Source organism: Heterodontus francisci, chromosome 5 (assembly GCF_036365525.1).
Source record: "Heterodontus francisci isolate sHetFra1 chromosome 5, sHetFra1.hap1, whole genome shotgun sequence".
Classification (NCBI taxonomy): Eukaryota; Metazoa; Chordata; class Chondrichthyes; order Heterodontiformes; family Heterodontidae; genus Heterodontus; species Heterodontus francisci.
Window position 1 is genome coordinate 66,355,185 of NC_090375.1, and position 16,813 is coordinate 66,371,997.

The following is a 16,813-nucleotide window of genomic DNA, read 5'->3' on the forward strand; positions in this document are numbered from 1 at the left end:
ATTGGAGTTCTTTGAAGAAGTAACGTGCTGTGGAAAAAGGGGAACCAGTGGTGTATTGTACTTATACTTCCAGAAGACATTTGATAAGTAGACACATCAAAGGTTATTGCGGAAAATGAAAGCTCATAGTGTCGGGGGTGACATTTTGGCATGGATAAAAGATTGGCTAGCTAACAGGAAACAGAGAGTAGGCATAAATGGGTAATTTTCTGGTTGGCAAGATGTAACGAGCGGTGTGTGATAGGGATCAGAGCTGAAGCCTCAACTTTTTACAAGTTATATAAATGACTTAGATGAAGGGACCGAAGGTATGGCTGTTAAATTTGCTGATGACACAAAGATAGGTCAGAAAGTAAGTTGTGAAAAGGACATAAGGAGGCTACAAAAGGATATAGATAGGTTCAGTGAGTGGGCAAAGATCTGGCAAATGGAATATAATGTGGGAAAATGTGAAATTGTCCACTTTGGCAGGAAGAATAAAAAAGCATATTATCTAAATGGTGAGAGACTGCAGAGCTCTGAGATGCAGAGGGATCTGGGTGGCCTAGTGCATGAATCTCAAATGGTTAGTGTGCAGGTACAGCAAGTAATTAGGAAAGCTAATAGAATGTTATCATTTATTGCGAGGGGAATTGAATACAAAAGTAGGGAGGTTATGCTTCAGCTATACAGGACATTGGTGAGACCACACCTGCAGTACTGTGTACAGTATTGGTCTCCTTATTTAAGGAAGGATGTAAATGCATTGAAAGTAGTTCAGAGAAGGTTTACTGGACTAATACCTGGGATGGGTGGGTTGTTTTATGAGGAAAGATTGGACAGGCTAGGATTGTATCCGCTGGAGTTTAGAAGAGTAAGAGGCAACTTGAGGGGTATGTGACATTCAAGAAGAATAGGAAGTTAGGCAAAGGTGGAGGTGTAGCACTGTTAATCAAGGATGGTATTGGTGCAACGGTTACAGATAACCTTAGTTCAGGAGATCAGGATGTAGAATCGGTTTGGGTGGAATTGAGGAATAGTAGGGGAAAGAAGTCAGCAATGGCAGTGGTCTACCGGCCCCCTAAAAGTAATCACAATGTAGGATGATGCATACAAGAAATAATATTGGATGCTTGTGATAAAAGGACGGCAATAATCATGGGCAATTTTAATCTACACATAAACTGGAAAAATCAGCCTGGATGAGGAGTTCATAGAATGCTTTCAAGATAGTTTCTTAGAGCAGCACGTTCTAGAACCAACCAGAGAGCAGGTTAAATTTGACTTGATGTTGTGTAATGTAACAGGAGTAATTAATGACTTCAGAGTAAAGGCACCTCTAGGTAGCAGCGACCACAATATGACTGAATTTTACATCCAGTTTAAAAGAGAGGAGTGGGTCTAAGACTAGTATTTTAAACTTAAATAAGGGTAACTATGTGGGCATGAAAGCTGAGCTAACTGAAGTGAACTGTGTTACTAGGCTTGGAGATCGATCAATAGAGAAGCAGTGGCAGACATTTAAGGGGATATTTCAGAATACTCAGAATAAGTATATTCCTACTATAAAGAAAAATTCTAAGGGGAGGACCCACCATCTGAGGTTAACTAAAGAAGTTAGGGAAAGCATCGAAACTTAACGAAAAGGCACATAATTGCACAAAGCTGAGTGGCAGTTCAGATGATTGGTCAGAATATAAAGAACGGCAGAGAATGACTAAAAGGTTAATCAGGAGAAAGAAATTAGAGCATGAGAGGAAGCTAGCTAGAAATGTAAAAATGGACAGCAAGAGTTTCTACAGGTATTTAAAAAGGAAAAGAGTTAATAAAGTGAGTGTTGGTTCTTGAGAGAGTGAGAATGGGGAGCTAACAGTAGATAATAAAGGAAATGGCAGATGCAATGAACAAATATTTTGCTTCTGTCCTCACTATAGAGGATATAAAAACATTCTGGCAATAGCTGCAAATCAGGAGGTGGAAGAGGGGAACTTGGTGCAATTACAATCACCAGGGAAGCAGACCAAACCGATGGAGCTGCAGGGTGACAAGTCCACGGGTCCTGATGGGTTTCATCCTAGGTTCTTAAAAGAAGTGGCTAATGAGGTAGTAGATGCATTGGTGTTAATTTTTCAAAATTCACTAGATTCTGGAAAGGTTCCATCAGACTGGAAAGTAGCAAATATAACACCTCTATTCAAGAAGGTGAGGGGAGGCAGAAAACATGTAACTATAGGCCAGTGAGCTTGATGTCTGTCGTGGGGAAGGTGTTGGAATAGATTAGGAAGGTTGTAGCTGGGCACTTAGAAAAACTCAAGGGAATCGGGAATAGTCAGCATGGTTTTGTGAAAAGGAAATCATGCTTAACTAATTTGGTGGAGTTCTTTGAAGGACTGACATGAGCTGTGGATAAAGGGGAGCTCATTGACGTACTGTACTTGGATTTCCAGAAGGCATTTGACAAGGTGCCACATAAAAGGTTATAGCACAAAATGGGAGCTCATGGTGTAGCATGGATAGAAGATTGGCTGGCTGGCTGGCAGAAAACAGACAGTATGCATAAATGGGTCCTTTTCTGATTGGTAGGATGTGACAAGTGGAGTCACGCAGGCCTGTGCTGGGCCTCAACCTTTTACAATTTATATCAATGACTTAGATGAGGGGAGCGATGGCATGGTAGCTAAATTTGCAGATCACACAAAAATAGGTAGGAAAGTAAGTTGTGAAGAGAACATAAGGAGGTGCAGACTGATATAGATAGGTTGAGTGAGTAGGCAAAAATCTGGCAGACGGAGCATAATGTGGGAAAATGTGAAGTTGTTCACTTTAACAGAAAGAATAAAAAAGCAGACTATTACTTAAATAGAGAACAACTGCAGAATTCCAAGGTGCAGAGGGATCTAGGTGTTCTAGTGCAGGAGTCACAAAAAGTTAGTATGCAGGTACAGCAGATAACAAAGAAGGTTAATGGAATGCTACCTTTATTATGAGAGGAATTGAAAATAAAAGTAAGGATGTTATGGTTTAGTTATACAGGGCATTGGTGAGATCACATCTCGAATACTGTGTGCAGTTTTGGTCTCCGTATTTAAGGAAGGATGCAAATGCGTTGGAGGCTGTTCAGAGGAGGTTGACTAGATTGATACCTGGAATGAGTGGGTTATCTTGTGAGGAAAGGTTGGACAGACTGGGTTTGTTTTCACTGGAGTTTAGAAGAGTGAGGGGAGACTTGATTGAAGTTTATAAGATCTTGAACAGAGGATGTTTCCTCTTGTGGGTGGGTCCAAAACTAGGGGGCACTGTTTTAAAATTAGGGGTCGCCCTCTTAGGACAGAGATGAGGAGAATTTTTTTCTCTGAGGGTTGTGCGACTTTGGAACGCTCCGCCTCAGAAGGTGGTGGAAGCAGAATCTTTGAATATTTTTAAGGCAGAGGTAGATAGATTCTTGGCAAGGGGGTGAAAGGTAATTGGGGGTAGGCGGGAATGTGGAGCTGAGGTTACAATCAGATCAGCCATGAACTTATTGAATGGCGGAGCAGGTCCAAGGGGCCGAGTGGCTTACTCCTGCTCCTATTTCGTATGCTCGTATGACTATTAGGAGGTCCATAAAATGGCCCCAGTGCAATTTTTCCTCAGATTTTTCCCCTTGATTGCAGGGCAACTAGCCTCAGTTCAGCATTTCTCTTACAACAGACAGCTGAGATTTCCAAGTCACCATATGAAGTACCACTGGTTGGAATCCACATCCGACCGACCCTGGGCACATGTACTACTATGCCATCTTACATTAAGATTGAACTTTTCTATTTTGAAAGCCAGTAAAACGTCTTCCCCTACCTGGTAACCTCATCTCAAGGTAACCTCGAACCCGACTCACAAGGTCGGCTGGTGGACGCTCTCCTGCACTTTCTGTCCCTGATTTATGAGCAGTGATGTCCAAGAGTAGCATCTCATTCAGCATCACTTGCCGCAGCTTTGGGGAAAACTCTGTAACCAGTTCTAGGCAGGAGGAATAGAGTTGTCCTGCATGAGTGAAATCCTGAAAAGAAAAGGAGGCAACTTAAAATTTTACCTAATGTGAAACTAACCCTGTAAGGTGGACTGTTCCAAGATTTGGGGGTGGGAGGGGGAGATAGTCAATACTGAGAAGGACTGCAACAAATTACATAAGAACACTAATAAACTTGCAGAATAGGCAAATAATTGGCAAATGAAGTTCAACAAAGATAAATGTGAGGTCGTACATTTTGGTAGGAAGAATTGGGAAGTCACATTACTTGGAAGGTGCAAGTCTAGGTGGGGTAGAGGAACTTGGATCTTAGAGTACAAATATACCAATCACTGAAAGTTGTGCCACAGGCTAGCAAGGCCATTAAAAAGTAAACCAAGCACTTGGGCTTTATTTCTGGAGGGATACAATTGAAAAGTAGGGAGTTATTCTAAACCTTGGTTAGACCACACACTGGAGTACTGCGTGCAGTTCTGGTCACTATATTACTAATAGGATACAGAGGCAATGAAGTGGGTGCAGAGAAGATTTACAAAGATACCACGAGAAATGTGTGGGTATACATATCAGGAAAGGATGAACAGGCTGGGTCTCTTTTCTCTTGGAAAAAAAAAGGCTGAGGGGTGACCTAAAAGAGGTCCTTAAAATTATGAAAGGTTTTGATAAAGTGGATAGAGAATGTTTCCACTTGTGGGAAAAAGCCTAACTAGAGGCCATCAATCTACGATAGTCACCAAGAAATCCAATCGGGAATCAGAAGAAACTTCTTCATCCAAAAAGTGGTCAGAATGGGGAACTTGCCACCACAGGGACTGGTCGTAGCGAATAGTATAGATACATTTAAGGGGAAGCTAAATAAACACATCAAGAAGGGAATAGAGGATTATGATGATAGATTTAGATGAGGAAAGATGGAGAAGTCTCGAGTGGAGCAGTTGGGCCGAATGGCCTGTTTGTGTTGTACATTCTATGTAATCCTCAGTAATGTAAAGAGCCAGTACAAATGAAGACTATTGATACAATGGAGCCCTTATACAATCAATTGCAATTTGTCAGGCGATTTTAATTTCAAGTAGTATTTGATTGAACAACTCTACCTTGGGGTTTTCCACTGATAGCTTTGTCTGTCTGATAGAATTGTACACAGCAAGGATTATGCTGTCAGACTTTAATAGAAAGCACCAAAGACCTTATTCAAATAGGAGTTGAAGATTATTCTTGGAATTTATTATAGTGGGAGGAAAGACAGAAAAGAATGTGATTGATGTACCTGATGCAGTTCCTTTTGAAGCTAACTAATTACTATTCATTGTGCATAAGAACATAAGATATAGGAGGAGTAGACCACATGGCACCTCAAGCCTGCTCGGCTGCCCAATATGACCATGGCCGATTTTCTGCCTCAACTCCATTTTCCCAATCTGCTCCCCATATCCCTCGATTCCCTGAAAGATCAAAAATCTATCGCAGCTGTGAATATACTTAATAATGCAGCAGCCACAACCTTCTGAGGTAGAGAATTCCAACAATTCACAACCCTTTGAATGAAGAAATTTGTTATCTCAGTCCTAAATGAATGATCCCTTATCCTGAGACTGTGCCTGTGTTCTGGATTCCCCAGCCAGGGGTAACAACCTCTCCCAATTTTGGCACAAGCCCCCAGATGTTAGTGAAGAGGACTTTGCAGAGTTGCCAGGGCTGGGTTTGCCGTTGTCATTTCCAGTGCCGAGGTCGATGCCGAGTGTTCTGTCCAGTTTTATTCCTTTTCAACTGTTATGTAGCACTTTTGTACAACTGAATGGCTTGCTAGGCCATTTCAGAGGGCAGTTAAGAGTCAACTACATTTCTGTGGGTCTGGAGTCACATGTAGGCTGGACCAGGTAAGGACGGCAGATTTCCTTCCCTAAAGGGCATTATTGAACCAGATTGATTTTTACAACAATCAATGATAGTTTCACGGTCAACATTGCTGACTAGCTTTCAATTCCAGATTTTCATTAATTAATTGAATTTAAATTCCACCAGCTGCCATGGTGTCTCCACAGTATTAGCCTGGATTACTAGTCCAGTGACATTACCACGACGCCACCTTCTCCCCTCTTCTACTGTGAAGACAAAGACAAAATATTACAAGTACAAGGACACATTCTTCTAAATTCAGTAAATTCCTGCAAAGAAAAAGAGCAGGACTAAAAAATCCAGAGCCCTGCCCCCTGGATGTCAAGGGGCTTAAAGGAGAGGACAAAGAAAAAAAGGGAGATTTATGACAGATACCAAGAGCTCAATACTGCAGAAAACCTAGAGGAGTACAAGAAGTCTATGAACAATTAAGGAAAGTAAGAAAGCAAAGAGAAGGCATGAAAAATATTGACAACTAAAATCAAGGAAAACTCAAAAATGTTTCCATAAGTACATAAAAAGCAAGAGGATAAATAAATAAAGAGTACAGCCTATTAGGGATCATAACCATGCGGAGGCAGAGGACATGGATATGATTAATAGATACTTAGCGCCTGTTTTCACAAGAGGGGGCGATACAGACATTGCAATGAGAGGAGCAGTGTGAAATTTTAGATTAAATAAACAGAGGAACAGGAAGTGTTAAGGAGTTTAACATTTTTGAAAGTGGATATATCCCCAGGACCAGATGAAATGTATCCTAGGCTGTTAAGGGAAGCAAGATAAGAAATGGCGTAGACGCTATCATTTTCCAAACCTCTCTGGCTACAGATGTGGTGCCAGAGGACAGCAAACATTGTACCGTTGTTTAAAAAGGAAGAATGGAATAGACCGAGTAATTACAGACCAGTAAGTCTAACTTCGGTGGTGGGAGATCTATTGGAAAAAATTCTGACAGACAGGATAAATCTTCATTTAGAAAGACACAGATCAAAAACAACCAGCATGGATTTGTTAAGGGAAGGTCATGTCTGACTAACATGATTGATCCTCCTTGTTACCTCAAAATTCAATGAGGGTCTTCTTTCTTCTTCTTTGGCCTCCTTGTCTCAAGAGACAATGGGTAAGCGCCTGGAGGTGTTCAGTGGTTTGTGCAGCAGCGCCTGGAGTGGCTATAAAGGCCAATTCTAGAGTGACAGACACTTCCACAGGCGCTGCAGATAAAATTGGTTGTCCGGGCTGTTACACAGTTGGCTCTCTCCTTGCGCTTCTGTCTTTTTTCCTGCCAACTGCTAAGTCTCTTCGGCTCGCCACTCTTTAGCCTCGCCTTTTTGGCTGTCCGCCCGCTCTGGCGATCGCTGGCAACTGACTCCCACGACTTGTGATCAATGTCACAGGACTTCATGTCGCGTTTGCAGACATCTTTAAAGCAGAGACATGGACAGCCGGTGGGCCAGATACCAGTGATGAGCTCGCTCTACAATTCGTCCTTGGGGATCCTGCCATCTTCCATGCAGCTCACATGGCCAAGCCATCTCGAGCGCTGCTGGCTCAGTAGGGTGTATAAGCTGGGGATGTTTGCCACCTCGAGGACTTCTGCGTTGGAGATACGGTCCTGCCACCTGATGCCAAGTATTCTCCGGAGGCAGCGAAGATGGAATGAGTTGAGACGTTGCTCTTGGCTGACATACGTTGTCCAGGCCTCGCTGCCATAGAGCAAGGTACTGAGGACACAGGCTTGAAACACTCAGACTTTTGTATTCCGTGTCAGTGCGCCATTTTTCCACACCCTCTTGGCCAGTCTGGACATAGCAGCCGACGCCTTTCCCATGCGCTTGTTGATTTCTGCATCGAGAGACAGGTTACTGGTGATAGTTGAGCCTAGGTAGGTGAACTCTTGAACCACTTCCAGAGCATGGTCACTGATATTGATGGATGGAACATTTCTGACATCCTATCCCATGAGGTTCGTTTTCTTGAGGCTGATGGTTAGGCCAAATTCATTGCAAGCAGCCGCAATCCTGTCGCTGAGTCTCTGCAGACACTCTTCTGTGTGGGATGTTAATGCAACATCGTCAGCAAAGAGGAGTTCCCCGATGAGGACCTTCCGTACTTTGGTCTTCGCTCTAAGACAGGCAAGGTTGAACAACATGCCATCTGATCTTGTGTAGAGGAAAATTCCTTCTTCTGAAGACTTGAACGCGTGTGAGAGCAGCAGTGAGAAAAAGATCCCAAACACTGTAGGTGCAAGAACACAGCCCTGTTTCACACCGCTCAGGATAGGAAAGGAGTCTGATGAGGCACCGCTATGCTGAATTATGCCTTTCATATGGTCATGGAATGAGGTGATACTTAGTAGCTTTGGTGGACATCCGATCTTTCCTAGTAGTCTGAAGAGATGATGTCTGCTGACGAGGTCAAAGGCTTTGGTGAGATCTATGAAAGTAACGTAGAAAGGCATCTGTTGTGCGCGGCATTTCTCCTGTAGCTGGTGAAGGGAGAACAGCATGTCAATGGTGGATCTCTCTGCTCGAAAGCTGCACTGTGCTTCAGGGTAGACATACTCAGCCAGCTTCTGGAGTCTGTTTAAAACGACTCGAGCGAAGACTTTCCCCACTATGCTGAGCAGGGAGATTCCATGGTAGTTGTTGCAGTCACCGCGGTCACCCTTGTTCTTATAGAGGGTGATGATATTGGCATCGCGCATGTCCTGTGGTACTGCTCCCTTATCCCAGCACAGACAAAGCAGTTCATGGAGTGCTGAGAGTATAGCAGGCTTGGCACTCTTGATTATTTCAGGGGTAATGCCGTCCTTTCTAGGGGTTTTTCCACTGGCTAGAGAATCAATGGCATCACGGAGTTTCGATTTTGTTGGCTGTTCGTCCAGCTCATCCATGACAGGCAGAGACTGGGCTGCATTGAGGGTGGAATCAGCGACATTTTCCCTGGAGTACAGTTCTATTTAGTGCTCCACCCAGCGGTCCATTTGCTTGTGTTGGTCAGTGATCGTTTCCCCTGATTTAGACTTGAGGGGGGTGATCTTCTTGATGGTTGGCCCAAAAGCTTTCTTGATGCCATCATACATTCCTCTGATGTTTCCGGTGTCGGAGGCCAGCTGAATACGACTGCATAGGTGTTGCCAGTGGTCATCTGCACAGTGCCTGGCTGTTCTTTGTGCAGCGCTTCTGGCTACTTTATTTGTACGGATGTTAACATGCTGGGGGCTTTCTTGTAGTTCAACAGTGCAGTGCACTTAGTGGCTATGACAGGTTCCAGCTCTTCAAAGTGAGATTGAAACTAGTCTGCATTCTGTTTCTCACGTTTGCCAAAGGTGGTCATTGCTGAGTCATAGATGACGTCTCTGACGTGGGCCCACTTCGTCCCTGCATCCCCTGCAGGAGTGTTTTGAAGGGCTTTTTCAAGTGAATTTAGAAACTTATGTAACAGCTGTGGATAAGAAATTCTGTTAGTGTCAATGAGGGTAGTGTATTTGATACTGTCTATATGGATTTTAGTAAGGCTTTTGATTAGGTCTCGCACGGCAGAATGGTCACAAAAGGAAAAGTCCACAGGATCCAAGGCCAAGTTGGATCCAAAATTGGCTCAGAGGTAGGAAGCAAAAACTAGTGATTGATGGGTGTTTTTATGACTCAGAAGCGGTTTCCAGTAGGGTTCTGCAGGGCTTGGGGCTTGGTACTCGGTCCCTTGCTTTTTGTTTTATCAATCATTTGGACATGAATGCCAGGGGTATGATTAAGATGTTTGCAGATGATACAAAACTTGACTGTGTGGTTGATAATGGAGAAGAAAGCTATAGACTGCAGGAAGATATCAATTAACTCGTCAGTGCCAAATAGAGTTCAATCGGCAGAAGTGTGAGGTAAGGCTTTTAGGGAAGGCTAACAAGGTAAGGGAATACACAATAAATGATAGGATACTGAAAAAGTGTAGAGAAACAGAGGGACCTTGGAGTGCATGTCCACAGATTCCTGGTGGTGGATGGACAGGTAAATAAGATGGTTACGGTGGTTATACAGGATACTTACCTTTATTAGCTAAGGCACAGAATATAAGAGCAGGGAGGGAACTGTATATAACACTAGTTAGGCCACAGCTGGAGTACTGCGTGCAGTTCTGATCACCGCACTATAGGAAAGATGTGATTGCACTACAGAGAGTACAAAGGAGATTTATGAGGATGTTGCCTGGACTGGAGAATTTTCCTTATGAGGGAAGATTAGATAGGTTCCAGTTGTTTTCTTTGGAACAGAGGAGACTGAGGAGAGACCTAATTGAAGTGTATAAAATTATGAGGGGTCTAGATGGAGTGGATAGGAAAGCGCTATTCCCTTTGGTTAAGGGGTCCATAACCAGGGGGCATAGATTTAGGGTAAGAGGTAGGAGGTTTAGAAGGAAGTCAAGGGAAACGTTTTCAACAACAGGGTAGCAGGATCTGTAACTCACTCACAAGCCATTAATTCAATTTCAGATCTTGGTCTGTAGCCTTGTAGGTTATGGCACTTCATGTGTATATCCAATTTAAATGCTGAGTGTTTCTGCCTTTACCACTCTTTCAGGTAGTGGGTTGCCCTGGGAGTCCTCAACATCGACTCCAGACACCATGAAGTCTCATGGCATCAGGTCAAATATGGACAAGGAAACCTCCTGCTGATTACCACCTATCGTCCTCCCTCAGCTGATGAATCAGTACTCCTCCATGTTGATCACCAATTGGAGGAAGCACTGAGGGTGGCAAGGGCACAGAATGTACTATGGGTGGGGGACTTCAATGTCCATCACCAACAGTGGCTCGGTAGCACCACTACTGACCGAGCTGGCAAAGTCCTAAAGGACATAGCTTCTAGACTGGGTATACGGCAGGTGGTGAGGGAACCAACAAGGGGAAAAAACATACTTGACCTCGTCCTCACCAATCTGCCTGCTACAGATGCATCTGTCCATGACAGTATTGGTAGGAGTGACCACCGCACAGTCCTTGTGGAGACGAAGTCCCGCCTTCACATCGAGGATACCCTCCATCGTGTTGTGTGGCACTACCACCATGCTAAATGGGAAAGATTTCTAGCAATGAAAAACTGGGCATCCATAAGGCACTGTGGGCCATCAGCAGCAGCAGAATTGTACTCAACCACAATCTGTAACCTCGTGGCCTGGCATATTCCCCACTCTACCGTTACCATCTAGCCAGGAGATCAACCCTGGTTCAATGAAGAGTGCAGGAGGGCATGCCAGGAGCAGCACCAGGCATACCTCAAAATGAGGTGTCAAGCTGGTAAAGCTACAACCCAGCACTACTTGAGTGCCAAACAGTGTAAGCAGCATGCGATAGACAGAGCTAAGCGATCCCATAACCAACGGATCAGATCTAAGCTCTGCAGTCCAGCCACACCCAGCTGTGAAGGGTGGTGGACAATTAAACAGCTAACTGGAGGAAGTAGTTCCACAAATATCCCCACCCTCAATGATGAGGGGGCCCAGCACATCAGTGCAAAAGATAAGGCTGAAGTACTTGCAACAATCTTCAGCCAGAAGTGCAGAGTTAACGATCCATCTCGGCCTCCTCCTGAAGTCCCCAGCATCACAGATGCCAGACTTCAGACAATTCGATTCACTCTGTGTGATATCAAGAAACGACTGAAAGCACTAGATACTACAAAGGCTATGGGCCCTGACAATATTCCGGCAATAGTACTAAAGACCAGTGCTCCAGAACTTGTCACGCCCCTAGCCAAGCTGTCCCAGTGCAGCTACAACACTAGCATCTACCCAACAATGTGGAAAATTGCCCAGGTATGTCCTGTCCACAAAAAGCAGGACAAGTCCAACCCGGCCAATTAGCACCCCATGAGTCTACTCTCGATCATCAGTAAAGTGATGGAAGGGGTTATCGAAAGTGCTATCAAGCAGCATTTGTTTAGCAATAACCTGCGCAGTGACGCTCAGTTTGGGGTCCGCCAGGGCCACTCAGCTCCTGACCTCATTACAGCCTTGGTTCAAACATGGACAGAAGAGCTGAACTTAAGAGGTGAGGTGAGAGTGGCTGCCCTTGATATCAAGGCAGCATTTGACAGTGTATGGCATCAAGGAGCCCTAGCAAAAGTGAAGTCAATGGGAATCAGGGGGAAATCTTTCAGCTGGTTGGAGTCATACCCAGTACAAAAGAAGATGGTTGTGGATGTTAGAGGTCAATCATCTCAGCTCCAGGACATCACTGCAGGAGTTCCTCTGGGTAGTGTCCTAGGCCCAACCATCTGCAGCTGCTTCATCAATGACCTTCCTTCAATCATAAGGTCAGAAGTGGGGAAGTTCACTGATGATTGCACAATGTTCAGCACCATTCATGACTCCTTCGATACTGAAGCAGTCTGTGTAGAAATGCAGCAAGACCTGGACAATATCCAGGCTTGGGCTAATAAGTGGCAAGTAACATGTGCACCACACAAGTGCCAGGCAAGGACCATTTCCAACACAAAAGAATCTAACCATCTCCCCTTGATATTCAATGGCATTACCATCGTTGAATCCCCCACTATCAACATCCTATGGGTTACCATTGAACAGAAACTGAACTTGAGTAGCCATGAGGCGAGTAACTCACCTCCTGACTCCCATAAGCCTGCCCACCATCTACAAGGCACAAGTCAGGAGTGTGATGGAATACTCTCCACTTGCCTGGATGGGTGCAGCTCCAACAACACTCAAGAAGCTCGACACCATCCAGGACAAAGCAGCCTGCTTGATTGGCACCCCATCCATAAACATTCCCTCCCTCCACCACCAATGCACAGTGACCGCAGTGTGTACCATCTACTAGATGCACTGCAGCAATGCACCAAGGCTCCTTGGACAGCACCTTCCAAACCTGCGACCTCTACCAACTAGAAGGACAAGGGCAGAAAATGCATGGGAACACCACCACCTGCAAGTTCCCCTCCAAGTCACACACCATCCTGACTTGGAACTTAACATCTTTCCTGAAGTGTGGTGCCCAGAATTCTACACAATGCTCCAGCTGAGGCCTAACAGTACTTTACAAAGTTCTAATCATATGATGAGCTAAATGAACTACTTCTTTCTGTTGGAGATGACTAACATTTGTGCCTCCTCAGGTTCACTTCAACAGCAGCAAACTGATCCTCCCGGATTAGCCCAGTAAAAATGCTGTTGGGTGCCACGTAGATAATACTGCTGGAGTGACATTCAATAATGACTCTTCTGCTCCTCAGCCACTAAGACCTTTCTTGTGAGACACGAATGCTATTATAAGAACCAGACCTGGAGGTCGGCATTAAGGTGGCTCTGAAATGGAGGGCAGATGAAGATCATGAATTATTGGAGATGGGAGGAGGGTGAGGGCGTTTCAAATATTTAGAAGTCCATGTTGTGGCAGAAGAGAGGGGAAAATTTATTGAAGCTATGTTTGAGGAAGCTTTCAATTCTTCTATGTTCATTTTTAAGCTTCTTCTGTGCTAAATTTTATTCTTAGGGAAATATAGTAAACTGTGCTTGCATCTCAACACTTTTTTCTGCAATGTGATTATGTACTTTTTAATGAAATGCAATCATACGAAATATTTGCACGGTAAAGAGATTTGATAGAGGTGTACAACATTATGACAGGTTTAGATAGGGTGGGAAAAGAAAACTGTTCCCATTAGCTGATGGTATAAGGACGAGAGGGCACAGATTTAAGGCTTTGGTCTTCGAGTGCATTTCCAATTTAAATGTTATAAGTGTTTCTGCCTCTACCACTCTTTCAGGCACTGAGTTCCAGATCCCTGCCAACCTCGGTGAAAAAATTTCCCCTTGAATTCCCTCTAAACCTCCTACCTGTTACCCTAAATCTATGCCCCCTGATTATGGACCCCTCAACCAAGGGGGAATGTGAGGAAGAAATTTTTTACGCAGCGAATGGCAATGACCTGGAACTCACTGCCTACGAGGGTGGTGTAAGCAGAAACAATGAATAATTTCAAAAGGATATTGGATGGGTACTTGAGGGAAATAACCTTACAGGGTTATGGGGATCGAGATGGGGAATAGGACTGATTGGATTGCTCTACATAGAACTTGTATGGACCCGATGGGCTAAATGGCCTCCTTCTGTGCCGCTTTGACTCGAGTTTAACAGACAAGCAATAAAAGTAGCCAATTAGAAATGACTAACAGGCAAACTCTTGAGCAAGGAAGAAAGAAAAATTGACCAAATAACTCAATAGTCAGAATGCAGGCAGCAAGCCTGATTCACATGAAGGAATACATGTCGTTAGATGTAGGTCAAGCTGTTCTCCATGCAGGAGTGGCTGCACTAGAATTCCAACTGAAACTGGCTTGCAACATTGGCAAGACAACTGGACAAGTAATTTCATGCCCTTTTTTATTTTTGTCTTAATATCTATAGCAGTTGTTAAAACAACTTTGAAGTCTGTTAGAAGCACTGTGAAAAAGAAATGATCACTCAAAATGCTCCCTTGACCCACCATGCAAAATGTGGATTGATCCAAACAAGTTGCAAAAATCTTCAAAAATAAGCTCGTGTCATCAGAAGAATGTAGATGCATGCATGGAAACATTATCGCAAAGTGAAAGCACCAAGAAGTGTTAGAGCTTTTTGGGGTCACAAATTAAGTTTGTGCTATTTCAGTATTTGAAAACGATGCAATTCAAAACTAACCTTAATTGCAATGCAGTGTCGGCCTTTAGCCATCAAGATATAAACCAAATCCCTGGTGAGATTATCCTTGATTCCAAGAATAACTCCACCATAAACAGTTGGCACTTCCCACTGAAACAAAAATAATTTCATGTAAATATTACAAGATAAATATTGCAGATCAAAGCTCGCAGACTATTTACAATGGTCTAGCACCATTTTGGAACTGCCAACTTACTTAAAAGCCCCTCCAGGTCCTCCTTCCGCTTCACTTCCCTCTGTCCCCACCACTTCTGATCTGACCCCTTGCCGTGTATTCACTATACCCTCTGACCTCCCCCTCTCTGATGCTGAACGTTCTGTACTCAGCAAAGATCTCAGTTTTATCCCCTTAAGCCCCCACCTCAATGAATTTCGTGTTTGGCATGACGTTGAGCTCTTCTTCCGTTGCCTCCACCTCCGGGCTCACTTCTTTGACCAGGAGTCCTCCCCCCGACCAGCAGACCCATTCACCCGCCTCCAGTATTCTCGCTCTACCTGGACCCCTCCCCCTGGCCTCTTACCCGCTCTTGATCTCTTCATTGAGAACTGTCGGCGAGACATTGGTCATCTCAATTTCTCTGCCCCCCTCACTCACTCTAACCTGTCCCCCTCTGAACTTGAGGCACTCCGTTCTCTCAGGTCTAACCCTGACATGCAGACAAGGGTGATGCTCTTGTTGTATGGCGTACCGACCTCTATCTTGCAGAAGCTCAACGCCAACTCACGGACACTTCTTCCTACCTCCCTCTGGACCATGACCCCACCACCGAACATCAAGCCACTGTCCAAAGGAATGTCACTGACCTCATCTCCTCTGGAGATCTTCCCTCTACAGCTTCCAACCTCATAGTCCCGCAACCCCAGACAGCCCACTTCCACCTCCTTCCCAAAATCCACAAACGGGACTGTCCCGGCAGACCCATTGTGTTAACCTGCTCCTGCCCCACTGAACTTATTTCTTTCTATCTTGACTCTATCTTTTCTCCGCTGGTCCAGTCTCTTCCCACCTACATCCGTGACTCTTCTGACGCCCTACGTCGTTTTGACAATTTCCAGTTTCCTGGTCCCAACCGCCTCCTCTTCACTATGGACGTCCAATCGCTCTACACCTCCATCCCCCACAGGATGGTTTGAGGGCTCTCCGCTTCTTCCTGGAACAGAGGCCCAACCAGTCCCCATCCACCACCACCCTCCTCCGCCTGGCTGAACTTGTTCTCACATTGAACAACTTCTCCTTCAACTCCACGCACTTCCTTCAAGTAAAAGGTGTCGCTATGGGTACCCGCATGGGTCCTAGTTATGCCTGTCTTTTTGTCGAGCATTCTTTGTTCCAGTTCTACTCAGGCCCCCTCCCCCAACTCTTTTTCCGGTACACTGTATCGGTGCTGTTTCCTGCTCCCGTCCCGAACTAAAAAACTTTATCAACTTTGCTTCCAATTTCCACCCTTCTTTCACATTTACTTGGTCCATCTCTGACACTTCCCTTCCCTTCCTCGACTTCTCTGTCTCCATCTCTGGGGATAGGTTGTCTACTAATATCCATTATAAGCCCACCGACTCCCACAGCTACCTCGACTACACTTCTTCACACCCTACCTCCTGTAAGGACTCCATTCCATTCTCCCAGTTTCTCCGTCTCCAACGCATCTGCTCTGATGATGCTACCTTCCATGACAGTGCTTCTGATATGACCTCCTTTTTCCTCAACCGAGGATTTCCCCCCACTGTGGTTGACAGGGCCCTCAACCGTGTCCGGCCCATTTCCCGCACCTCTACCCTCACCCCTTCCCCTCCCTCCCAGAACCGTGACAGGGTTCCCCTTGTCCTCACTTTCCACCCCATCCGCCTCCATATCCAAAGGATCATCCTACGCCATTTCCGCCACCTCCAGCGTGATGCCACTACCAGTCGCATCTTCCCCTCCCTTCCCCTGTCAGCATTCCGAAGGGATCGTTCCCTCCGCGACACCCTGGTCCACTCCTCCATTACCCCCACCACCTCGTCCCCGTCCCATGGCACCTTCCCCTACAATCGCAGGAGGTGTAATACCTGCCCATTTACCTCCTCTCTCCTCACTACCCCAGGCCCCAAACACTCCTTTCAGGTGAAGCAGTGATTTACTTGTACTTCTTTCAATGTAGTATACTGTATTCGCTGCTCACAATGTGGTCTCCTCTACATTGGGGAGACCAAGCGCAGACTGGGTGACCGAT

General features: G+C 45.0%; 1 protein-coding gene across 3 annotated transcripts in view; it reads right to left on the reverse strand.

The window, feature by feature from the left end:
- The window catches only part of ints8 (integrator complex subunit 8), a 145,964-nt gene that overhangs the window by 60,383 nt on the left and 68,768 nt on the right, over window positions 1-16,813 (reverse strand). For all 3 annotated transcript variants that reach the window (XM_068031562.1, XM_068031563.1, XM_068031561.1), the window contains exons 15-16: window positions 14,580-14,690; window positions 3,814-4,015 (exon numbers count right to left, since the gene is read on the reverse strand). In XM_068031562.1, the coding sequence (XP_067887663.1) occupies window positions 3,814-4,015; window positions 14,580-14,690 (313 nt within the window). The remainder of the gene's footprint in view (window positions 1-3,813; window positions 4,016-14,579; window positions 14,691-16,813) is intronic.